Source organism: Neofelis nebulosa, chromosome 8, assembly GCF_028018385.1.
Source record: "Neofelis nebulosa isolate mNeoNeb1 chromosome 8, mNeoNeb1.pri, whole genome shotgun sequence".
NCBI lineage: Eukaryota > Metazoa > Chordata > Mammalia > Carnivora > Felidae > Neofelis > Neofelis nebulosa.
In genome coordinates, this window is record NC_080789.1 from 62,721,702 (window position 1) to 62,747,858 (window position 26,157).

The following is a 26,157-nucleotide window of genomic DNA, read 5'->3' on the forward strand; positions in this document are numbered from 1 at the left end:
AGTAGAGGGAACATTACGAGTAGAGTGAAGGAATGAAGAGGAGTGGAATATGGTGTAGAATGATGGCTGAGTAAAGGGAGAAGATGGATATAGAGAGATGAACTTCAAAATAGATGATATCATCAGATCCAAGACAGATATTCAAATGACTGAGGTTTTGAAAAGTTATGGTAGAGAGAGCATGGAGAGGTAAGCACTTTCATACAACTCCCAGCAGCATGAGTGCACAAAAGGATTTAGCAGGGAATCAGCATGGTGTGTGTACATAGGGCATTATGGCCCAATGTACATCAAGTTTTTAAAATCTGACTAATCTTTATTTTTTTTTTAATGTTTATTTATTTTTGAGAGAGACAGACAGAGTGGGAGCGGGGGAGGGGCAGAGAGGGGAGACACAGAATCTGACGCAGGCTCCAGACTCTGAACTGTCAGGAGAGAGCCTGATGCAGGGTGTGAACCCACAAACCGTGAGATCATGACCTGAACTGAAGTCGGACACTTAACCAGCTGAGCTACCCAGGTGCCCTGTTACCTTTAATGTTTATTTTTGAGAGAGAGAGAGAGAGAGAGAGAGAGCGAGCGAGCAGGGGAGGGGCAGAGAGAGAGGGAGACACAGAATCCAAAGCATGTTCCAGGCTCTGAGCTGTCAGCGCAGAGCCCGACATGGGGCTCGAACTCACGAGCAGTGAGATCATGACCTGAGCTGAAGTTGGATGCTTGAATGAACCACCCAGGTGCCCCGACTTATTTTTTAACCCAGTAAGTATAAGTCTAGGAATAAGGACACATGCCAGATACTGTATTAAGCTCTGGAGATAGTCAGATATAATCCTGGCCATTATAAAGCTTCTATCTTACTGGGAAGATATAAAATAAAATCAACTATAATATCTGCCCTATAATTTATAAAATAAAGTACTAATAAAATGCTCTGATATAAGTATCATAAGAATTGGGAGGGGGAGTATTAGAAGAAAAAAAAGTGAAATATTATGGGCTATCCCATTAGATAATGGTGGAAGATAATAAATGTCTAAAGTAGGGCTGTGGTTCCAATGAAGAGAAAGGCACAGATAATATTTAGTAGTGGGGTGCCTTGGGTGGCTCAGTCAGTTGAGCGTCTGACTTCGGCTCAGGTCATGATCTCCCAGTCTGTGGGTTCGAGCCCCGCGTCCAGCTCTGTGTTGACAGCTCGGAGCCTGGAGCCTGCTTCGGGTTCTGTGTCTCCCTCTCTTTCTGCCCCTCTCCCACTCATGCTGCGTCTCTCCCTCTCTCAAAAATAAACATTAAGGGGCGCCTGGGTGGCTCAGTCGGTTAAGCATCCGACTTCGGCTCAGGTCATGATCTCATAGTTCGTGAGTTCGAGCCCCGCATCGGGCTCTGTGCTGACAGCTCAGAGCCTGGGGCCTGCTTCACATTCTGTGTCTCCCTCTCTCTCTGCCCCTTCCCTGCTCATGCTGTGTCTCTCTCTGTCTCAAAAATAAAATAACATTAAAAAAATAAATAAATAAACATTAAGATGGGATGCCTGGATGGCTCAGTTGGTTGAGCGTCCGACCTTGGCCTAGATCATGATCTCGCTGTTTCAGAGTTTGAGCCCCATGTCAGGCTCTGTGCTGACAGCTCAGAGCCTGGAGCCTGTTTCAGATTCTGTATCTCCCTCTCTCTCTCTCTGCCACTCCCCGACTCATGCTTTGTCTCTCTCTCTCTCAAAAATAAACATAAAAAAAAAAATAAACATAAAAAAAAATTTTTTAAATAAATATTTAGGAGTAAAAACAGTCAGGATTTAACAGCTCAATACAGGGAACTTCAAAGTTTCTGGGAGATAAATGAAACAGCAAGACTGCACGGGATATGAACAAAAGAGAGGCAATAAATACAGTAGTGTCCCCTTATCTGCAGATTCTCTTTCTGCAGTTTCAGTTACCCACAGTCAATCACAGTTGGAGGCCGATGATCCTCCTGACATTATTGTGAGAAGGTCAACTACAGCCTAACCCTATGTCACAATGCCTACATCATTCACTCCATCCAAGATGGATTCACTACGTCCAAGATGACGTAGACATTTTGTCATCTTACAGCATCACAGAAAAGGTGAGTAAAGTACAGTAATACATATATATTCTTTACAATAAGATATTTTGAGAGAGGAACCACATTCACATAACTTTTATTATGATATATTGTTGTAACTGCTATTTTATTATTAGTTGTTAACCACTTATAGTGCCTAATTTATAAACTAAACCTTATCATAGATATGCACATATAGGAAAAAACATAGAATATATAAGATTCAGTACTATCCACAGTTTCATACATCAACTAGAGGATGACAGTATCCCCAGCAGATAAGGTAAGGCTGTTGTATTTTTAAGAACTTTAAAACACACAAAGGAACTCATTAAAACTGGGGCGCCTGAACGGCTCTCAGTTAAGTATACAACTTCAGTTCAGGTCATGATCTCACAGTTCATGAGTTTGAGCTCTGCATCGGGCTCTCTGCTATCAACACAGAGCCTGCTTCAGATCTTCTGTCCCTCTCTCACTCTGTGCCCCTCCCCAACTCACACACACACTCAAAAATAAACAAACACTAAAAATAAATATTTAAAAAAATTTGAGGGGCATTTGGATGGCTAAGTTGGTTAAGCATCTAACTTCAGCTCAGGTCATGACCTCACAATTCATGAGTTCGAGCCCCACTGACAGCAGAGAGCCCACTTCAGGTCTCCCTCTCTCTCTCTGCCGCTCCCCCACTTGCATGCATGTGTGCGCGCTACGGCACATGTACGCTCTCTCTCAAAAATAATAAAAGCACACTAAAAAAAATTTAGAATCTAATCCAGTAGCTCCACTCCTAAGTATGTAACAAAAAGAAATAAAAACATATGTCCATAGAAAAACTTGTACACAAATGTTCATTAACAGCATTATTCATAATGTCAAAAAGCAAAAACAACCCAACTGTGTCAATTTGATGAATGGATAAACAAAATGTGTTATATCCACACAATGAAATACTACTTGGCAATAAAAAACAATGAAATACTGATACATACTACAACATAGATGAACCTTGCAAACGTTATGCTAACGAGAGCAGTCCCAAAAGACTACATATTACATATTGCATGATTCCATTTATATGAAATGTCCAGAACTGGCAAATCCATAGAGCCTGCAAGTAGTGGTTGACTTGGACTGGGAATGACAAGTGAGAACAGAGAAAGACAGCTAATGAACCACATGGTATTTCTTTTTAGGGTGATGAAAATGTTCTCAAATAGATTCTGGTGGTAGTTGCACAACTGGGTGAATATACTAAAATCTACTGAAATGTACACTAAAAATTTTTTTAATTAAAAAAAATTTAAAAAGGGGCGCCTGGGTGGCGCAGTCGGTTAAGCGTCCGACTTCAGCCAGGTCACGATCTCGCGGTCCGTGAGTTCGAGCCCCGCGTCAGGCTCTGGGCTGATGGCTCGGAGCCTGGAGCCTGCTTCCGATTCTGTGTCTCCCTCTCTCTCTGCCCCTGCCCCGTTCATGCTTTGTCTCTCTCTGTCCCAAAAATAAATAAAAAACGTTGAAAAAAAAATTAAAAAAAAAAAATTTTTTTTTAATTTTTTAATTAAAAAAAATTTAAAAAATTTTTTTTAATAAAAAAAAATTAAATGTTTATTTTTGAGAGGGAGACATAGCATGAGTGGGAGAGGGGCAAAGACAGGGAGACACAGAATCTGACGCAGGCTCCAGGCTCTGACAGGGCTAGAACTCACTAACCGTCAGATCATGACCTGAGCCAAAGTTGGACGTGTAACCAACTGAGCCACCCAGGTGCCCCCTGAACTGTACATTTTAAATGGGTGAATTATATGGTATAGGAGCTATAGCTCAGTTTAGATGCTTTAAAGAAGAGTCACCTAGGTGGCTCAGTTGGTTAAGTGTCCGACTGTGGATTTCGGCTCTGGTCATGATCTCTCAGGTTCGTGAGTTCAAGCACCCATGTCGGACTCTGCGCTGGCAGTGCGGAACCTGCTTGAGATTTTCTCTCTCTCCTTCTCTCTCTGCCCCTCCTGTGTTCATGCTCTCTCTCAAAATAAGTAAACAAAAAAAATTAAATACATTCAAATTTAAATAAAGTAGAAGAAAACACACCAAAATTTGTGACTGTGATGGGGAGTAGTTATTAGTTTTTTCTCCTTTCAATTTCTCTTATTTTCTGTAATATAATTATATAACTTTTATCATTAAAAACACCTACACAGGGGGCGCCTGGGTGGCTCAGTCGGTTAAGCGTCCGACTTCGGCTCAGGTCATGATCTCGCGGTCCGTGAGTTCGAGCCCCGTGTCGGGCTCTGTGCTGACAGCTCAGAGCCTGGAGCCTGTTTCAGATTCTGTGTGTCCCTCTCTCTCTGACCCTCCCCCGTTCATGCTCTGTCTCTCTCTGTCTCAAAAATAAATAAACGTTAAAAAAAAAAATTAAAAAAAAAAAAAAAAGAAAGCACTGTACCAATCCCACACAGGGCTTACTACTTTAAAACAAACAAACAAACAAACAAACAAACAAATAAATAAATAAATAAATAAATAAAATAAAAACACCTAGACAGCAAAAAACTAAATTAAAAAAAAAATCAGCCTGTGCATCTCACCCTTTTATTATTAACCGTGTTTTATAGATTTAACAACTGATTCTTCACATCTCAGTAAATGGGTAGTTTTCTTGAAGTATGGAGCAATCTGCACGATGTCAAAGGTTCTTACCAGTAGGTGTCACTATAACTAAATGATGGAGGAGTTTTTAAAGTCCACCCTCCCAGCAAAGAGGCTTAGGGGGGCAAAAAAAGGGAAAAGCAATCCACAAATTTTAACTGGGATCATTTGAGGAAGTATAATTCAGAGGTCTCTCCATCAAAACTAGATTTTTTTTTTCCAGCTTTGGTTATGTTTCTTTCTTTTTTTTAATTTTTAACATTTATTTATTTTTGAGACAGAGCGGTGAGTGTGGAGGGGCAGAGTGAGAAGGAGACACATAATCCGAAGCAGGCTCCAGGTCCTGAGCTGTCAGTGCAGGGCCTGATGCAGGGGTCGAACTCTTGAACGGTAAGATCATGACCTGACCCGAGGTTGGAAGCTTAACCCACTGAGCCACCCAGGCGCCCCAGTAATGCTTCTTTACTAAATACTGTAGTTTTATGTTACCCAACATGAATTCAAAAGTACAGATATCCCTATTTTTTGTGTCCAAAAAATAAAGATCTCAAAATTTGATTATTAGTAACATACTGAAATTCTCCTACTAAATTCCAAGACTTTCACCTACTTCCCACCTTTATCAACATCATTCCACAATGAAAACTGTTTTTCAAGAAAGAGAAAATAAATAAGAATTGTCATATCTTTCCCCCCAACTCTCAGCACAGTGATAGTTTCCTGGAGAAGGGGTCTCACTTTAACATCCCTCCCAAACTAGCTGTAATTACTATTATTTTAAAAAAATTTTTTTTCAACATTTTTTATTTACTTTTGGGACAGAGAGAGACAGAGCATGAACGGGGGAGGGGCAGAGAGAGAGGGAGACACAGAATCGGAAACAGGCTCCAGGCTCCGAGCCATCAGCCCAGAGCCTGACGCGGGGCTCGAACTCACAGACCGCGAGATCGTGACCTGGCTGAAGTCGGACGCTTAACCGACTGCGCCACCCAGGCGCCCCATGTAATTACTATTATTATTCAAACTGGTATGATTTATTTAAATCATTTAATTTAATGATATAATAATTTGTAATTTATTTAAACACACACACACACACACACACACACAGAGGAAAGCTGTGGGAGAAGGATATAAAGATTAAGAGAATATAGTCATTTGGTTCAGTTTATTAAGAGCAAGAAAGTGATGAACAGGAGAATAATAAAATTAATTTTGGACTTAATTCATGCTTCCACTTTCCTGATTAAAGGAAAGATGAGGCAGTTCTTTCTGCCCACAGGTCCTATCTCCATGCTTAATAAAACCACTTTTTCTGCACCAAAAAAAATAAAATAAAGGAGAGATAAGCATATCTTCTCCTCTCTTGTTGGTTTTTAAATCAGGTTCTTTTTTTTTTTTTTTTAAAGTTTTTATTTTGAGAGACACACACACACACACACACACACACACAGAGGAGGGGCAGAAAGAGAGAGGGAGTGAGAGAATCCCAAGCAGGCTCCACATATAGCACAGAGCCCAATACAGGGCTCCATCCTGCAAACTATGAGATCATGACCTAAACTGAACTCAAGAGTCAGATGCATGGGGGCGCCTGGCTGGCTCAGCTGGTTAAGTGTCCAACTTCAGTTAAGGTCATGATCTCATGGTTTGTGGGTTCGAGCTCCATGTCAAGCTCTGTGTTGACAGCCTAGAGCCTGTTTCATATTCTGTGTCTCCCTCTCTCTCTGTCCTTCCCCTGCTCAACGCGCTGCCTGTCTCTCAAAAATGAATAAACATTAAAAACAAGTTGGAAAAAAAAAAAAGCCAGATGCTTAACCAACTGAGCCACCCAGGTGCCCTAAATCAAGATTATTTTGACTGACAGTTGGACTGTTCATATCCATTAACTGATATTTTTAAATTACCGGGAGGCTCTGATGATTAAAATTAACAAGGACATTAAATACACTATTAATGCACTATAATGGTGCAGTTGGACAAACCTAGGTTTGAATCCTGGTTTCACCACTTACCAGCAGAGTAACCTCTCTGAGCCTTACTTTCCTCATCAGCAAAAAAGATATAATTATACTGGACTAATAAAATTAATGTAAAGCAGGGGCACCTGGATGGCTTTGTTGGTTAAGTGTCCAACTTCGGCTCAGGTCATTATCTCATGGTTCGTGGGTTCAAGCCCTACATCGGGCTCTGTGCTGACAGCTCAGAGACTGGAGCCTGCTTCAGATTCTGTATCTCCCTCTCTCTGCCCCTCCCCTGCTCCCACTCTGTCTCTCTCTGTCTCAAAAATAAACATTAAAAAAAATTAATATAAAGCATACTTAGCATCGTTCCTGACACATAGGAGGCGCTCAATAAATCACTGTATATTAAGAAAATAAAAGGGTTGAATGTGACTTTTAATGTTTTTTTCCTCCCATCTATATGTGCACCCCTACTACTCACAGTATGTTATTTTGAACTTATCTAGAAGAGTTATAATATCAAATTCAATCATCAGTGTTTTTTTTTTCCTTGGGGGGAAAAAAAAGCTACAGGTTGGTTCTTCTCTAAAGGTTTTCAGTAAAGAAGAATCTACTGTGACTAATGTATTCTTCTCACATTCCTCCCCACAAAATAAGATTTATATTAATTAAAGTTTTTCTCTTGAAAAAAACTCAATCATCAGTATCTCTAAAACAGCACCAATAAAAGAATATTGTAAAACAAACAAAAAATAAAATGCACATTAATATTTTGCTTCTAACCACTGGATGTACCATTAAAAAAGGAAACTCATATCAAAGTCTTCAAATTATATTTGATTCCCATTAAAAGTAGTTTGGTGTTGATTAGTAATGCAGAAATAACCATTCTGAATACACAGTGTTGTCTTGAAAGGAGAAACAGTACAGATTAAACTTCATGTTTTCAGAAAACTTTCTGGATAAAATATAGTAATGAGATGCTATGTGATAATAAAACCATGAAAGCATGTTGAAGTACAAATGTACATAGGGAAGATAAGTTCTTTAAACTCAGGTATCCTAGAGACTCTCCCCTAAACAAGACCAGATTAATTTTGCTTGTAGGGCCTGAAGAAAAATGAATAGTAATAGTCATCTATCATGTTTTGTGATAAGATTTTTTAAAAATAGTACTAATAAGAGTAACGGAAACCAAAAAAGGATATGGAAACATCCAAAATCCTACCATCCCATCAAATCATTATCACTTCTCCATCTTTTCCCAATACTATTCATAGGCACAATACACTTTACCTATTTGTGATAATAGTTACATTATACATAAAAGTCTGAAATAAAGAAGTAACTCTTCATCCACACCATTCTGAGATCCCTGCAGTGACCAAATACGCACCTACGTGCTGAGTACCTCTTAATGATAGAGCTCTTAAAGTTTATGCATGAGTAATGCCTGCAGTACAATTATATAATCTGAGGTACTATAGTTAATATTTCAACCGCTCCCTAAGCATAAACTCTACAGTCACTTTTTAATATGAGAACCAGACTTCATCTTGTCTTAATTTACCTAGATTACTAGATAAGTACTAAAAGCAAATATTCTCATTTATACCTAGTGTTGCAAAAACACACTGCTGCTTTAAACTGCCAATGACAGTATCACAAAAGGATGTGAGATAGAAATGCTACTCCATGAAAATATACAGGTGCTCATCTATGCATCTGTGTACTCCTTCTCTTATACTGGTTTCCTTCAACTTTTGCTTGATATGGCAATGGATAATTCAGACATATTTAATATATTTTAGGTTTTCTGTTCCTTTAATACTACATAATGAATGAATCACCAATAAACTCCTAACAACTTATTCTAAGTACATTATGATTCAAAATGACAAAGCTGGGGCGCCTGGGTGGCTCAGTCGGTTAAGCGGCTGACTTCAGCTCAGGTCATGATCTCGCGGTCCGTGAGTTCAAGCCCCGCGTTGGGCTCTGTGCTGACAGCTCAGAGCCTGGAGCCTGTTTCGGATTCTGTGTCTCCCTCTCTGTGACCCTCCCCCGTTCATGATCTGTCTCTCTCTGTCTCAAAAATAAATAAATGTTAAAAAAAAAAAATTAAAAAAAAAAAAAAAAAGACAAAGCTGTATGCTCCATTATATTCTATATTTAAAACACAGGAAAATTTGAAACTACCTGAATATTTGACAAAAGAGAAATAAATTGTGGCAAATGACTTGATAGAATATGACACAGTAATTAAAAACCACCCCTTTAGAAAGAGATATAAAACAAGGATCCTTACTATTACAACTATTACTTAACAAGAATGAAGTATAAATACTAGAAAGGAGTAGGTAAAATTATTTGTGGGTCACAGGAGTATACCTAGAAATCCAAAGAAAATCACTAAAACTATTGAAAGCAGTAAGATTACAGTAAGCCATATGAAATCAATGCCCATAAGTCAATAGCTTTCCTATTTACAAATTAAGAATCTGTAAGAAATAAAATGGAAGAGGGGTGACTGGATGCCTCAGTTGGTAGAGCATGTGACTCTTGATTTCAGGGTTGTGGGTATGAGCCTCGTGTTGGGTGTAGAGATTACTTAAAAATAAAATCTTAAAGCTCTTCCTGTAAGCAGCCTGAGGGGATCTCTGAAAATGGTCCGCTGTTCACTTAGCCCAGAGAACCCAAGAAAATCATGCAAATCAAGAGGTTCAAATCTTCATCTCGCTTAAAGAATACTGGTGAAACTACTCAGGCCATTAAGGACATGCATATCTGAAAAGGACCAAGCATCTGAAAGATGTCACTTTGCAGAAGCAATGTGTGCCATTCTTCGCTACAATGGTGGAGTTGGTAGGTGTGCCCAAGGCCAAACAGTGGGGCTGGACACAATGTTGGTGGCCCAAAAAGAGTGCTGAATTTTTACTGCACATGCTTAAAAATGCAGAGAGTAATGCTGACCTTAAGGGTTTAGATGTAGATTTCCCTGGTCATTCAGCACATCCAGGTGAACAAAGTCCCCAAGATGCGGCACAGAACTTAACAGGGCTCAGGGTCAGATTAATCCATACATGAGCTCTCCCTGGCACATGGAGATGATCTTTACTGAAAAAGAGCAGATTGTTCCTAAACCAGAAGAGGAAGTTGCACAGAAGTAAAAAATATCCCAGAAGAAACTGAAAAAAAAAAAAAAAAAAAAAAAAAAAAAAAAAAAATTTACGGCCTGGAAGTAAATTCTGCATAAAATAAATGCAAATAAAAGTAAAAACCAGAAGGGGTGCCTGGGTGGTTCAGTGGGTTAAGCATCCAACTCTTGATTCCAGCTCAGATCACAATCTCACAGTTCATGAGTTCGAGCCCCAAGTAGGGTTCTGCACTAACAGCATAGAGCCTGCTTGGTATTCTCTCTTCCCTCTCTCTGCCCCATCCCCCAACCCAAAATAAACAAACATTTAAAAAAAAGTAAAAATGGAAAACAAATCTTAAAAATTAATTAATTAAAAAAAGGAAGAAAAGGTCCTATTCATAAGAACAGCAAAAACTATAAAATACTAAGCTTAATCAGCAAGAAATGTGTAGGACAAATAAGAAAATAATGAAAACATAATGAATCAATCAAAATAAAAATTCCCATCACTTCTCGGCTTTTTGGCTAAAATCAAATGTAAAATAAAAATCCCAGAAGTATTTATTTGGGGAACCTGACAAAATGTGTCAAATTCACCTGGAAGAATAAGAGACCAATCAGGAAAAATGTTTAAGTAGTAATGAGGGAAAATATTAAAGCTTTTATAAGATTTATTAAAACAAAGTACAAGGAAAAAAATAAAAACAGGCAACTCAGAAAAGAAAAAATGCAAATAATAAATGAAAATATATTTAATTCCCTAATACTCAAATAATGCTAATTAAAGCAAGAATCTTTTTCCCCTTCTTATTGGCAAAGACTGATAATAATGGGAATATAAATTGTTAGCTTTAGAAAATCAATTTAACTGTAAATATCAAAATATTAAATGTATAAAACCTTTGACCCACTGATGCTTAGAATTTTTTTTAAGTAAGCTCTACAGCCAACGTGGGGTTTGAGCTCACAACCCCGGGAGCAAGATCCACATGCTCTACCGACTGAGCCAGCCAAGTGCCCCTCTTAGAATTTTTTTTTAAATTGAGGTGAAATTCACATAGCATACCATTAACCATTAGCATACAATTAACCATTTTAAAGTGTATGATTCAGTGGCATTTAGTGCATTTACAATGCTGTGCAACCACTACCTCTCTATACTTTCAAAACTTTCAGCACCCCAGAAAAATACCCATACCTATTAAGTAATCATTCTCCATTTTCCCCTCACCCCATACCTTGGCAACCAGTGTCTACAGATTTTCCTATTCTAGATAGTTCATATAAACAGAATGTTAAAATATGTGACCTCTTCTCTCTGGCTTATTTCTTTTATTTAACAGAATGTTTTGGGGCACCTGGGTGGCTCAGTCAGTTAAGCGTCTGACTTTGGCTCAGGTCATGATCTATCTCACAGTTCATGAAGTCAAGCTCCACATCAGGCTCTATGCTGACAGCCTGGAGCATGCTTGGGATTCTTTGTCTCCCTCTCTCTACCCCTCCCCCGGCACGTGCTCTGTCTCTTTCTCTCTCAAAAGTAAATAATAAACATTATTAAAAAAAAACACACCAACAACAGAATGTTTTCCAGGCTCACTCACATTGCATTTATCAATACCTCATTCCTTTTAATGGCTGAATAATATTCCATCACATGGATATATCACATTTTGTTTATCCACTGGACATTTAGATTGTCTCCATCTTTCCATAACCATGAATAATGCTGCCATAAACACTAGTATACAAGTTTCTGTGGGGCCATATGTTCCTTTTTCTCTTAGAAATATACCTAGGGGGATGCCAGGGTAGCTCAGTCATTAAGCATCTGACTTTGGCTCAGGTCATCATCTCACAGTTTGTGAGCACAAGCCCCACTTTGGGTAAAATATGGTCAAGCCCTGCTCCGGGTGAGCCCTGCTTCTCTCTCTATCACTCTCTCTGTCCCTTGTGGGATTTTCTCTCCCTCTCTCTTTGCTTCCCACTCACTAGTGCCCTTTCTCTCAGAAAGAAAGAAAGAAAGAAAGAAAGAAAGAAAGAAAGAAAGAAAGAAAGAAAAGATAGAAAAGAGAAAAGAAAAGAGAAGAGAAGAGAAGAGAAGAAAAGAAAAGAAAAGAAAAGAAAAGAAAAGAAAAGAAAAGAAAAGAAAAGAAAAAAGAAAAGAAAAGAAAAGAAAACAATATAATTAGGAGGGGCACACCTGGGTGGCTCAATGGGTTGAATGTCTGAATCCTGATTTTGGCTCAGGTCATGATCTCACTGTTCATGGGTTCCAACCCAAGTCAGGCTAGCAAAGCAGTACATGACCTACTTGGGATTCTCTCTCCCTCTCTCTCTGCCCCTCCTGTGCATGTGTTCTCTCTCTCTCAAAATAAACATATAAACTTTAAAACTGAATAGTCCATGGAGTATAAAATTTTTTTACACAATTTTCCGTCCCTATGTTTTTTACTTTTTAATATTTGAGAGAGAGAGAGAGAGAGAGAGAGAGAGAGAGAGAGAAAATGAGCGGGGGAGGGGCAGAGAGACAGAGGGAGAATCCCAAGCAGGCACCATGCTGTCAGCACAGAGACCAACTCAGAGCTCGATCCCATGAACTAGAAATCATGATCAGAGCAGGAATCAAGAGTTGGCCATGCCCCACATCCGGCTCTCTGTCAACATGAAGCTAACTTCAGATTCCCTGTCCCTCTCTCTCTGCCCCTCCTCCTCCCTCCCTCCCTCCCTCCCTCTCTTCTCTCTCTCTCTCTTTCTCTCTCTCTCTCAAAAATAAACATCCATGGGGGCGCCTGGGTGGCTCAGTCGGTTAAGCGTCCGACTTCAGCTCAGGTCACGATCTCGCGGTCCGTGAGTTCGAGCCCCGCATCGGGCTCTGTGCTGACTGCTCAGAGCCTGGAGCCTGTTTCAGATTCTTTGTCTCCCTCTCTCTCTCTCTGACCCTCCCCCGTTCATGCTCTGTCTCTGTCTCAAAAATAAATAAATGTTAAAAAAAAATTTTAAATAAAATAAAATAAAATAAAATAAAATTAAATTAAATTAAATTAAATTAAAAAATAAAAATAAACATCCATGGTGGGGGGCTGGGTAGCTCAGTCAGTTGAGCATCTGACTTCAGCTCAGGTTGTCATCTAATGGTTCCATTTGTGAGTTCAACTCCACATTGGGCTCACTGCAGTCAGCACAGAGCCTGCTTCAGATCTTCCATCCCCCTCTCTGCCCCTCCCCTACTCGCACTCTCTCAAAAATAAACAAGTTAAAAAATAAATAAACATTACAGAGAAAAAAAAGAGTCGGTTGCTTGATCGACTGAGCCACCCATGTTTTCAACATGCGCCTATTTTTTTTTTTTAATATTTTTTTTTCAACGTTTTTTATTTATTTTTGGGACAGAGAGAGACAGAGCATGAACGGGGGAGGGGCAAAGAGAGAGGGAGACACAGAATCGGAAACAGGCTCCAGGCTCCGAGCCATCAGCCCAGAGCCTGATGCGGGGCTCGAACTCACGGACCGCGAGATCGTGACCTGGCTGAAGTCGGAAGCTTAACCGACTGCGCCACCCAGGCGCCCCAACATGCGCCTATTTAAGTTGAAATGTTTATTTCTTAAATTTTTATGGTAAGGCACACCTAGGTAATATAATATATATAATATTTTTCAATACCTCCATTTTAGTTACCGAAATAACATTTTAAGAATTAAACAAAGGGACGCCAGGGTGGCTCAGTCGGTTAAGTGTCCGACTTCGGCTCAGGTCATGATCTCACAGTCCATGAGTTTGAGCCCCGCGTCGTGCTCTGTGCTGACAGCTCAGAGCCTGGAGCCTGTTTCGGATTCTGTGTCTCCCTCCCTCTCTGACCCTCCCCTGTTCATGCTCTGTCTCTCTCTGTCTCAAAAATAAATAAATGTTAAGGGGAAAAAAAAAAAAAAAGAATCAAACCAATTGGAAGCGCCTGGGTGGCTCAGTCGGTTGAGGGTCCAACTTCAGCTCAGGTCATGATCTTGCAGTCTGTGAGTTCAAGCCCCGCGTCAGGCTCTGTGCTGACAGCTCAGAGCCTGGAGCCTGCTTCAGATTTTGTGTCTCCCCCTCTCTCTGCCCCTCCCCTGCTCACACTCTGTCTCTGTCTCAAAAATAAATAAAACATTAAAAAATAAATAAACCAATTAGTTGTCAAAACGTTTTCAGAAGTAAATCAAAGAACCACGAGTAATTTAAGTCTGGATGCATCTGAGTTTGCTTCATATTGCAGGTAAAAATAATACAATGTGATGATATGTTAGAGCTTTTATTAAGACAGCTCCCACCAGGCATTTGACTAAAAGATTAATTACCATTACACCAAGATGTCTGGCCAAGCTGCAGTTTCCTAAGTAAGTATATAAGCTAGAGATGAGAATATCCAATTGTCTGGGACAACAGTTTTCTGTGGCTGGGGGGTGGGGGAATCACAGAATTATTTCCATAAAGGGAAATGTTTGCCAACAACAAGCCATCTTTACTTTTTGTGGCGTTTTATGCGAAATTAAAATAAAGAGGTAAGCAATTACCAGTTACCTAAGAATGATTTATCATTAAAAGCATGCTCACATTGTATATCATGACAACTTTTCTTATACAATCCAAACCAGCAATAATTCCTGTCTCAAATCTCAACCCTTGAGTTCCATTTTAAGCATCTTACTTTACAAACATCCGAGATTTAAGTAACCTAAAAGCAGCTGGATAATAACTATTATGTATATATTAATGATCTTGCTCCATTAGGTTAGGAAATTTGGAAATAATCTTATGAGAAAAGTACTCAGAAAAGTTAAAAATGTAGTTCTGACTATAAACATAGCACAAAAATGTGAGGGTTTTTCTTTTTCTTTTTTTTTTTTTTTTTTAAAGTTTCTTTATAGAGGGGCGCCTGGATGGCTCAGTCAGTTGAGCACCCGACTTCAGCTCAGGTCATGATCTCACGGCTCATGAGTTCGAGCCCCACATCAGGCTCTGTGCCGATAGCTCAGAGCGTGGAACCTGCTTCAGATTCTGTGTCTCCCTCTCTCTCAGCTCCTCCCCTGCTCACACTCTTTCTCTCAAAAATAAACAAACATTAAAACAAGTTTTTTAAATAAATGGAAATAAAGTTTCTTTATAGAAGGTAAAAGCAAAGTTACCAAAGTAAGCATATTTTTTCAAAAAATGAAAAATAGAATTACCATATGATCCATCAATCCTACATCTGGGTATATATGCAAAAGAGTTGAAAGCAGGATCTCAAAGAGATTATTTACACACCCAAGTTCACAGCAGTACTATTCCCAAAAGCCAAGAGGCAGAAGCAACCCAAATGTCCATGATAGATGAACAGATAAAGACAATGTGGTATATGCATACAATGAATATTATTCAGCCATACAAAGGAAATCCTGTCATATGCTACAATATAGATGAACTTCGATGATATTGTGCTAAGTGAAATAAGCCAGCCACAAAAAGACAAGTACTCTATGATTCTACTTATGTGACAAATTAGTAGTCTAAAGTAGTCAAATTTTGGGGCGCCTGGGTGGCGCAGTCGGTTAAGCGTCCGACTTCAGCCAGGTCACGATCTCACGGTCCGTGAGTTCGAGCCCCGCGTCAGGCTCTGGGCTGATGGCTCGGAGCCTGGAGCCTGTTTCCGATTCTGTGTCTCCCTCTCTCTCTGCCCCTCCCCCGTTCATGCTCTGTCTCTCTCTGTCCCAAAAATAAATTAAAAAAAAAAAAAAACGTTGAAAAAAAAATTTAAAAAATAAAGTAGTCAAATTTATAGAAAGTAGAATAATGGTTGCAAGGGAATGGTGGGGGAGGGGAAACGAGTTCAATGGCTACAGTTTCAGTTTTGTATGGTAAAAAAGATCTGGAAATCTTCTGCAATGTGAATATACTTAATTAACACTATTGAACTGTTCATTTAAAGATGATTAAGATGGTAAATTTAAGAAAGGAGGAACAAGATGGCAAAAGAAAAATCAAAAACATCTCGTTACTTTGAAAACATGAAGGTGCTGACACCTCAGAGCCTGGAACCTGCTTCGGATTCTGTGTCTCCCTCTCTCTCTGCCCCTCCCCTGTTCTAAGATGAATAAATACTATAAATAAATAAATACACACATACATACATACATACATACATATATACATACATACATGACAATATGTAACACAGTAAAAGAAAACTGTAAATCCAAAATAGTGTGGTCCTATTGTTTCATACATTTTCTGCAACTGTCAGTATTCGTTGTGTGAAAACTTGTCCCCTCTGGAGTGCACTAAGAGTAGATAACTATAGCACAACAATAATTGGAGCTCCATGAAAGCCAAGGACCATCATCTGTTTCAGTGAATTCTGAGAGCCTAGCACATTTGACACACAGTAAATATTCAATAAATTTTGCTAAATTTGTCTATGAATAAAGCATGAATCCATTTTCACTGCTACACTTTTTGTATCTAACTCTTAAGTCTGCTGGGGGCAATTATATTACTAAGTATACTGGTGTTCAGTAAACGCCTATGTAAGTTAACCTAACGATGAGTATTACTGAATTTCTTAACAGCCTTTAATGCTAAACAAGGAAGCCATTCAAAACATGATAATACCAACAAGATAATCTGTTAAGAGAATGCCAAACCAAAGAAATTTCTTGATAATATGGAAATTTTCCAAATACAGTTTTCAGAGTTAAGAGCTTTTTACCTTCTTTAAAACAAAATAAACATGAGTGCAAGAAATTGCCAAAGAATTCTAGGCATAGTACTTTTCAGATACCACCAGTGACCATAAGAGATATTATACATTGTCTATGTAAAGGCCTGGACAAAATTGGGGCCTGTATAGTCTCTCAAAGAGTTGTTAAACTATATCCCCAACAAGTATGTCAGGATAGTTTTTTGTTTTTTTAAATCAGAAATGTGGTGGGTAGAGAAGGCAGGCACTGAAAGGGAATTTCCTGATAACATGGAAAACAATAGATGACGAACAATAAGGAGATAAAGTTTGCTATGAAAATGTCTCAAGCATATCAGGAAAAAAAATAAGAAAGGTAACAGGGAAAACACATCGCATCTCCTTAACTGTATAAAGGAAAAAGGGGGTGGGGATAACACCATTCTACACACATATCTCTATATGATATAGCTGACCTTCATGTTTTCAAAGTAACGACATGTCTTTGATTTTTCTTTTGCCATCTTGCTCCTCCTTTCTTAATGTTTTGATCACATCACTAATTATTTATATTTTGCTTAATTAAATTCAAATTAATCTGATTACAACAAATCATGATTCATAACAAAAAGTTTATGAAGAAGTTGTTGTTGGGGTGCCTAGCTGGCTCAGGCCATTAAGCGTCAGACTCTTGGTTTTGGCTTAGCTCTTGATCTCACCGGCTGGTGAGATTGAACCCTTCCCCCAATCCAGCTCTCTGCTGTCGGCGCTGAGCCCACTTTGGATCCTCTGTCCCCTTCTTTCTGCCCCTCCATCCCTCTCTTTTCTCTTCTCTCTCCCTCTCAAAAATAAACATTTAAAAAATAAAAATCTTGGGGCGCCTGGGTGGCGCAGTCGGTTAAGCGTCCGACTTCAGCCAGGTCACGATCTCGCGGTCCGTGAGTTCGAGCCCCGCGTCAGGCTCTGGGCTGATGGCTCGGAGCCTGGAGCCTGTTTCCGATTCTGTGTCTCCCTCTCTCTGCACCTCCCCCGTTCATGCTCTGTCTCTCTCTGTCCCAAAAATAAATAAAAAATGTTGAAAAAAAAAATTTTTTTTTAAAATAAAAAATAAAAAAAATAAAAATCTTAAAACAAAAAAATACTAGTGTAATATAGTGGAAAAAGATATTGATCTGAATTCAAAAGATCTGTTACAGTGACCTCTGGCAAGTCGTTGAAACTACTCCACATTCTGTCAAAATGGGGGTACTGGAAGGGTTGAGGGTTTTCAGCTCTAACAGTCTTCAGTTTAGTTGCTACTACCATTGATAGTCTGGCTTAATTGTATTGTTTGCAAAGAGCTGTAATTTTTAATCAAAAAAGGTCAAATTCAACGAAGAACATACTGAATAATATGAAAAGATCCACCTTAACAGCATTTAACCTTTTTTAGATTATTTGCAGCAAACATTTGCTTTCCTATAAAAATAATATTTTTTACATTTTCAGAGATGTATAGATTTTTAATTTAGTTCTCTCATCATTTAACGGTCAAGTCTCTATCTTCACATAGGGATTTTATATTTTAACTCCTTCAAAATTGTTAAGTCATTATTTATTTTGTACATAGGACGATTTACAGTAAATTAGAAAGGCACATCCAAAGTTGTCAAACAAGTAATACTGCCCAGTTTCCATAAGCTATTCAGAGTTTTAAAAACACTGAAGCAAAAGTACAATTCAACTTCCAGCTTAAATTTGCAACCAACTCTAAAAAATAAAAAATAAAAAAATAAATCTTTCTACAGAAACTTTTTCAGGGTCTTCTAAGGGAAACAATTCTTAAAACCTAGCATGGTATTAATAATAAAATCATAATGAGGGCATATACACTTTAAAATAATGGTTAGGCACACAAGCCCGAATAATAATGCTAAATGTTAGAGAAAGGAATAGCATTATTATGACACACCTTCTGTAGGAAATATGAAGAACAATAAACATCAAAGTAGAAAAGTTCAACTAATATTATCCATTAATGGTTAGACATCTGATAAATAACTTACAAAGCATTATGTAATAGAGCTTTTCCACAGATGTTCATTTTACATCTTAAAACATTTTCAAGGAGAGAAAACAAAACAATTAGAAGCAAGGAATGAGGAAAACTAAATTATTAGTGGCAACATTTAAATTCTACTTTACAAAGTGGAACAGTTAAAAGGAAAGGGAGATATGAGAACAGAATAGATATTAAACTTTTCTGAAACACTAGGCACCCTTGTGCTCTTGTTATTTAATTAAGAACTAAAATGGCCACATTACACAATGCAACGTGATTTAACAATGACGTCATTTACAGAAAGCCACTGGAATGAATAAATAGGAGCAACTGACAAGGTCTGAGGACTGTCTTCTCATTCTTTTCAAATCAATGAAGGCACCTAGATTTTAAAGGAGACCTTTTCTACTTAAATTGAAATCACTTAAAAACACTAACATCACCTTCAGAAACAAATATAACATTAGATAAAAAAGGCAAACGATGCAGAAACATGTGATGTTATATTTGATAAAGTATATTATTTTAAAAAAGAAAATTATCTCATTTAATCTTTTGCCCTAGAATAATTCTAAACACATTCAAATCAGCTAAACCCATTTACATTGTTCAGGTACCCTAGTCTAAAATGCAACTTTTTAACAAATTAGGTCTAGGCAATCTGACCGCAAGTTTAGCAACACTGTTGGCAAACTAACTCTGGTATCACATTTAACTTAACTTCTAAGAGAAGACATTTTCCTGACCCCGATAAAACCAAGCAGATGTGAGATTTTTATTTTTAGTGCCTGAAATTTAACTGAGTGAATTATAGCCATCAAGGAAATATGTTCTATTCTCCTGCCAAAGACCAGCCCTGAACTCTTTATTAGGCAGAACTCCCACGAAGTCATACAAACTGTCTTTCAAAGCTGCAGCCCCACCCCCCCAACCTGGTAGAAGAGTTTTCAGGACATAGCAGTGTCTGAGAAAAAACCTGAAGCTTTAAACTGGAAAAAAAAAAAAAAAAAAAAAAAAAAAACCAAGATCTGTGAGAGTGTAACTACAAAATGAGAGGAAAGGGTGTTGATTTAAAAGACAACAAAACAAGCTGCAGATAACTTAAAACAAAACAACAACAACAACAACAACAACAACAACAAAAACCCCTCGGAGCCCATAGATCATTTCACTGTCTAGAAATTAAACTTAGTTTACTGGGTGGTCCCTTCCTCACTACCACCCACCAGGGGCTGAGCCATAAAAAACACAGGATATTGAGATGGGTGGCTTACTTTGGTTCTAAGTTTGTGCTTTTGCCTGTGTATTCAGCAAACAAAAATAAACAGTGAAAGTCAACAGGGGAGCTTAAATGATTTCTAAAAGATGATTTTTAAAAATAATAAAAGTAAACAAAGTGAACACCAAGGAGGCTGCAGGCTTCCACAACCATGTAATAAAGTCTCATTTTGTAGAATGCTATGTATCTATCCACCAAGCTATACCTCACAACAGGACTTCACATTCAATGCTCTTTCTACTACATTATACTGGCAAAAGATTGAGCTTTTCCAGTAAAATCACTATATACCAGTAAGGGGGTAAAATGAGCCATTTTTAGCAGCCAGGCAACTGCTGAACAGCATTAAGGCTTCTAGGAAATGATTTTATTAGCTTTCATTAAGGATAAAGTTAGATCAACTGAAGGGGAAAAAAATGTTGCAGAAGACTAACCAGAAAGAAGGAAACTTTTCTCTTCAGAAACCACTATTAATGAAGCAACCAATCCCAACTCTCACAAAATGGCCTTTCAGAGGCTCATTCTTTCATTAGTGAATGTCAAGCTGCTGCTACTTTACAGAAAGGCATGCATTTTCTTGAGCTCAGAGACCATCAATAATAGCTAGGTAGCCCTATCCTATGACATATTAAATGGCAGGCTTCCCCAGAGCATGATTTAGCAATGAGAGTACCTCATAACTGTTCTCCGGAGCCTAAGTTATAAACCTTTTAAAAATTGCAAGGATCCAAATTATTACTAACTGGAACAATCTCGCAGTTTTGCCTTCCTTTGACAAAGAGCAAAACTGCTGGATACAACAACCTAAGAGCAAAGAGAAAACAAACATGCTAGTAAAGGTTATCCAGCAAAGTGTCTAATTTTCCAGGCTGCTGAATTTCGTTTTCATTAACTTTTTCCCATTTCTACTATCATAATTTTTAGCCTATAAAACACTTGGCCAACTCTAGAACATTAAATTTCAAAGAAGCAAAGACAGCTTTTCTAAAACATTTTAAATAATCTAAAGATTTCTCATGTCCTAAGTTAAAACTAACCACAAGCCCTAGCTCTGGCTGTAGTCTGGCCACTTAACTGCTTCTTCATACCTCAACATCCTCTTCTAGAAAATAAGGCAGTTGTACTAGATGATTTCTTAGGCCCCTTCCAGCTCTAACTTTCTATTCCAAGATCTCCAATTTATTAAGAAAATTGTTATCTTAAGGCTCAAAATGTCATCATTCTAAACATGACCTCAAGAATGTAAAAAAGTTAGGGAACTTGAACAGATCCCCCCCTCCCCCATCACCATTTTCCAAAACTGCAGGAGACAGGAAATATGGTTGTCTATTTATTATCCTCTTTAATGTAAAAACCAGTATAAATGAAATGAGAACTTGGGGCACCTGGCTGATCAGTCAGAAAAGCATTCAACTCTTGGTCTCAGAGTCATGAGTTCAAGCCCCACGTGGGGTGTAGAGATTACTTAAATAAAACTTTTTAAAAAAATGAACTGAGAACTCTAATAAAAGTAAACAATTCATAAACCCACATGTATTCCAACAGAACTAGAAGTTTGGTGACATTAAACTATTTCCCATCATAATTTTTATATATCATGGCAGAATATAAAAATCTATAGAATCATTTTCTTGTACCTTATTAAAGATTAGCTCTATTGCCACAGAATTTAAAATGACAAAATTCTAAACAGACTTTCACTTTTTTAAATGGACACGTTTCAAATTTCAAATTAACCAACAGTGAAACACTGTTCAAAATGAATAATTGAATATTGTGGTCAACTGATTCAACATACATTCCAATACATACCTCTTCCCCGAGGACTCTTTTTCCCTTCAATGCTCTCCTTATTCCCAACTCCTCTCAACTCCACCTCCCCACTCCATTCCAGGCCATGCTCCCTTTCTCTACCCTCCCTTCTCAACCATACATTACTTTCAAAGCAGTCTAGGAAGTGGTTTTCTCATCTAGGAAGTGGTTTTCTCATCTAGGAAGTACCAGAACCACCCAGCAAGCTTACTGAAAATATACATTAGTGTAAGGGGAGGCATACGGATTCCACTTTTAAGGTAACCAGAAGTTTAAAAAATTAAACTTTAACCGGCTTGCTCAGAAAATAGGATACTCTAGCTAACTAAAAATTAACCGTGAAATTTATTTCATTAAAAATTCTTCCGGAATCCACTACGTCACTTTTCCCTCACTTAAGACTTACAGTTCGTAAGAAATGTCTGATTATTTAGTAACTGTCATACAAAGAGGTCAAGTTTATAATCAATTCTTATCTTACAAAGGGGTGGGCTTGTCCGCCAAATAAAGCCCTTGAGGTAAGAATGGTTTTACGTTTTTAAAAAGTTGCAAAAAAAAAAACAAAACAAAAAGAATACTACATGTCTCACAAGCCCTAAAATATTTACTATCTGGCCCTTTACAGAAAAAGTTGCCGACCCTTGTTCTGTAGCACCAAAGGCACTGGAAGTACAGTGACCCCAGGGACGCTGCCCAGAAGTGCTCCTTTCTCATGAGATTAACTGAAAAAAAGTTTCCGTTAAGTCAGTTCCAAATGACTTAAACAGAATCATTGCCATTTCTCTAATCAACTCGCTCTCAAGAAACTGTTACCCACGAAAGTGTCTATTTCCTTCCTTAGACCCAACGGTTGCAGTTAAGATGCTATTTAGCTCTGGAAATTAATGTAAAAGATTGGAGGCTTACCTGGGGCATTTGCTATAGCCAAGGGCAGGCTTGGAAGCTGGTGCACCTGGATTCCTGAAGCACCCAATGCACTGAGGTTAATGGTCTGGAGGCCAGGCATGGAGGAGAGCTGAGCAGCATTCACAGTGACTGTGCCGGTAGGGATGGAGGCAGCTGAGGCAATGGGTGTAAGGGTGGTATTGCTGCTGCTGGTCTGCCCCAAGGAAACGCCCTGCATTGGGGCCAAGGTGATTGTCTGGGCCTGTGGGTTCTGAACTTGGAGATTCTGCAGCTGAAGAGTCTGCCAACTGACCTGTCCATTGGGCCCCACTGTTGGTGTCCGGATGATGATGGGGCCAGAGTTTGGAACAGCCTGAAGCTGGAGATTCTGGAGGGTTTCCTGGGAGATAGCTTGAGTTGTAAAGGTCTGCCCTGACAATGGTGCTGCTTGGAGGGCCTGGAGAGCCTGTCCCCCTTGAACAAGCTGAGGCTGGATAAGAATTTGCTGCTGTTGCTGTGTCTGCTGGTTCTGCTCTCCCTCTTTTTGCTGACTTGCTTGCAGAGAGCCTCCAGATGTCTGGTTCTGTTGGATGTTTAGAGCATCAGACCCCTGTAGCCCACTGACCCTCTGGGGTGTCTGCCCTTGAGAGTTGGTCCCTGCTGATCCGCTGGTGGTAAAGTTCATAATTCCCATGTTGCTGGTGGTAGTAGTTGTTGAGTAGCTATTGGCATTGGTGAAAAAGGAGCTGGAACTGGCTTGTGATGATACCAAACTGGCAGAACTGATGGCAGTCCCTGAGGTGGCGGGCTGTGAACCACTCTCTTGGGACCCAGAGCTGCTGATAGTGACTGCCTGAGAGCTAGGAGTCAAGGTAGCTGCAGAAACGCTGTTGACAGGTAGCAAGGTGATATTCCCATTTAGGGCCACTGGTACATTGGTCACATACTGAGTCTGTCCTGAGAGTACATTATTAGCCAGGCCTTGAAGGGGGACAGCCTGCTGGAGTAGATTTGGCATAGCAGCAATGATGTTGCCTCCACTTCCTCGATTTGTGATGATCTGTTGGTTTGCACCTGGTATGATCTGTATTTGACCAGAACCATCCTGCTGCACTTGGGCCCCAGTGGCAGCGAATTGCAGCTGTTGCCCATCAACGGTCTGGAACTGTGGGATTACTTGATACTGAATATTAGGCATCACTCCAGGTAATCCTGTCAGGACTTGCTGGTTCTGTAAGTTGGACGTGGCAGCCACAACATACTGCCCACCAGAGACTGTGCGATTCTTGGAAGACTCACTGCCATTGCTGCCATTGGTACTGCTGCCACTCTGTTCCTTTGAGGTAGGGGTAGCCCCAGAGGAGGAAGAGATGATCTGCCAGCCATTGGCACCCTGTGAGAGTTGTGTGGCTGTGAGGTCAAGCTCACCTGTGCCCCCTGACTGGCTCGGGCCCTGGGAGTTGTTGCTGTTTTCATTGGGTGACTCAATTCTGCTGCAAGTTGCTGCCAGCAGAGCCAAAGGGGATGGCTGGGATTCCTGGCCAGAAAAGAAAGGATAGGAAAGGAAAGGAGTTAGTTCACTGACACCCAGCTGCCAGCCCAGGGGGCAGTATAAAACAAATAGACAGCCAAAAGGTGCAAAGAATGGGGAAAAATAACAGAAACAAAAAGTTGCCCCATCTACACTGTTGAAATTCTCATCTGAGGGGATCTCCCAATCATCTGTGTCCCTAGCTACAAAATGGTTCAGCCCCTTCCTAAAAATGTTTCTGTGAAACAGTAATCATCCAGGAAAATTTACATTCTCTTAACATGTCCCCCGTCTGTCCTGATTATCACTTACCTGCCCTCCTCCTCCTCCACTGCTGCTACTGCCTGTGCTGCTGCTTCGAGCCTGAGAAAAGGCACCACCACCATTACCACTGCCCCCATTATTTCCACCAACTCCTTTTTCAATCTTCACCACAGCTGTCATTTCATCCATGGAGTGATCTTGGTCTAAAAATTAGAGACAAACAACTTAAAGTTGGAGAAAGAAAAAAGGTAAAATGATATGATAAAACAGAAACATCAGTATGGTTTAAAGCACTAACGTAAAAAACAAAAAAAAAGTGGCTTGGAAAAGGGACAGCTGTAGGACATACAGAACATAAACTAGGCTGGGTAATGCTAAAACTGGGCCTCAATTCCCCCTTGCACAAAATTAAACTCCTAAAACATTGAAAATGTGCTTTGGGTATAGGAAATATGAGGAGCAGTGGACATGCTCAAAGAGTTTCAAAATATAAAAAAGTATCCCGGGGGGAAAAAAAGGAGAAGGATAGATAGGTAAGGCAAAAAACAACATGTGGGTGGATGGAAATCTTGCTAAAATTAGGGTCAAAGGATATGAAGAAAGAAAATTCAAGTGTAAAAAGCAACAATAGAAGAGGGGCAAGGTAAAAAGAACAAAAAGTGTGAGTGAGGAAACATTTGTGAATACTGCTAAAGGGGCTAAAGGGGTCCAGAGGTTAAGAATCTGGAGCTTTCGGGGAAGACAGAGGGCGGGCCCTAGAGGGAAAGGGCGGTTTCGGGGTGAGGGGCGTGGAAAGGGCGGGACGGTGGGGGGGAGGGGAAATCTACGGGGGGAGGGGAGGGCCTTGGGGCAGGCGGCGACCAGAGGGCGGACCAGGGAGGCGGTTGGCCCGGGCGGGGCCTGCACTGTTCGGGCCGCCCCCGCGGCTCCAGCCCCCGGCGGGAGGAGCCTCAGGCGGGCCGCCGAATAGTGGGGGGTAAGGCCCGTCCCCCGTGGCCGGGGCGGGCAGGGGGCGGGCGAGGCCACGCTGCCCCCTCCCCCGGGGCGGGCGGCCCATCCCCCTCTTTCTCGCAGGCCCCGCCACTGCCCCTTCTCCCTCCCTTCCCTCCGCCCCGGGCGGGACCAAGGCCGCCGCCGCCGCCTCCCGCCCGCCCCCCCTCACGGCGGGGACCGCCCGGTCGGCCCTCGCGCGCGCCCCCTTACTCCCCTCCCACCCCTAAGCGTGGAGTGGACTCATCCTTACCGCTCATGGTGGCAGCTGAGGGACGAGCTCAAGGGGGTCCTGTCCGGGGGGGTTGGGGGGGGCCAGGAAAAACGCGGACGCTGACGAGGCAAGCGAACCCGGACCGGACAGGGAGGGGGGGGGTAAGGAGGAGGGAGCAGCGCGCCACAAGCCCGGCCTCGGCCCCGCCCCTTCACTGCTGCCCCGCCCAATGAGGGAGGGAGAAAGGAGGGACATGAAGAAGAAGGACGGGCAGGCTGTCCAATGGCAAGATTCGCTTGCTCTCTGAGGCGTGTAAGACAAAGTTGCATGCCGGGTGTCCGCCCAAGGAGGCCGCCCTCTCAGTTTTAAAAGCCAATGAAAGACGCAGGAAGTGAGGGTGGGCGGGAGCTGGTGATGATAGGCTTGGAAAGAAACCAGTCAGCCGCCAGGCGGGCTCTCTGAGCGGTAGGGATAGGAAGAGCTTTGATTGGAATGACAGAATAACGACCAACCAGAACCCTGGACATGCCTGGGCAAAGTCCCTGGTGGGAGGTGGTAAGAAGTAGGCAGAAATGGGATAGGATGAAGCTGATCAAAACCAATCAGAAATCAGGCGGGCAGCCAGGAAAGTTC

General features: G+C 40.5%; 1 protein-coding gene across 1 annotated transcript in view; it reads right to left on the reverse strand.

Moving 5' to 3' along the window:
* SP1 (Sp1 transcription factor) overlaps positions 1 to 25,670 on the reverse strand; it is a 40,558-nt gene extending 14,888 nt beyond the window's left edge. The window contains exons 1-3 of the mRNA XM_058742578.1: positions 25,564 to 25,670; positions 24,369 to 24,523; positions 22,547 to 24,062 (exon numbers count right to left, since the gene is read on the reverse strand). Of these exons, the coding sequence (XP_058598561.1) occupies positions 22,547 to 24,062; positions 24,369 to 24,523; positions 25,564 to 25,570 (1,678 nt within the window). The 5' untranslated portion in view covers positions 25,571 to 25,670. The remainder of the gene's footprint in view (positions 1 to 22,546; positions 24,063 to 24,368; positions 24,524 to 25,563) is intronic.
* Positions 25,671 to 26,157: the final 487 nt, after the last annotated feature.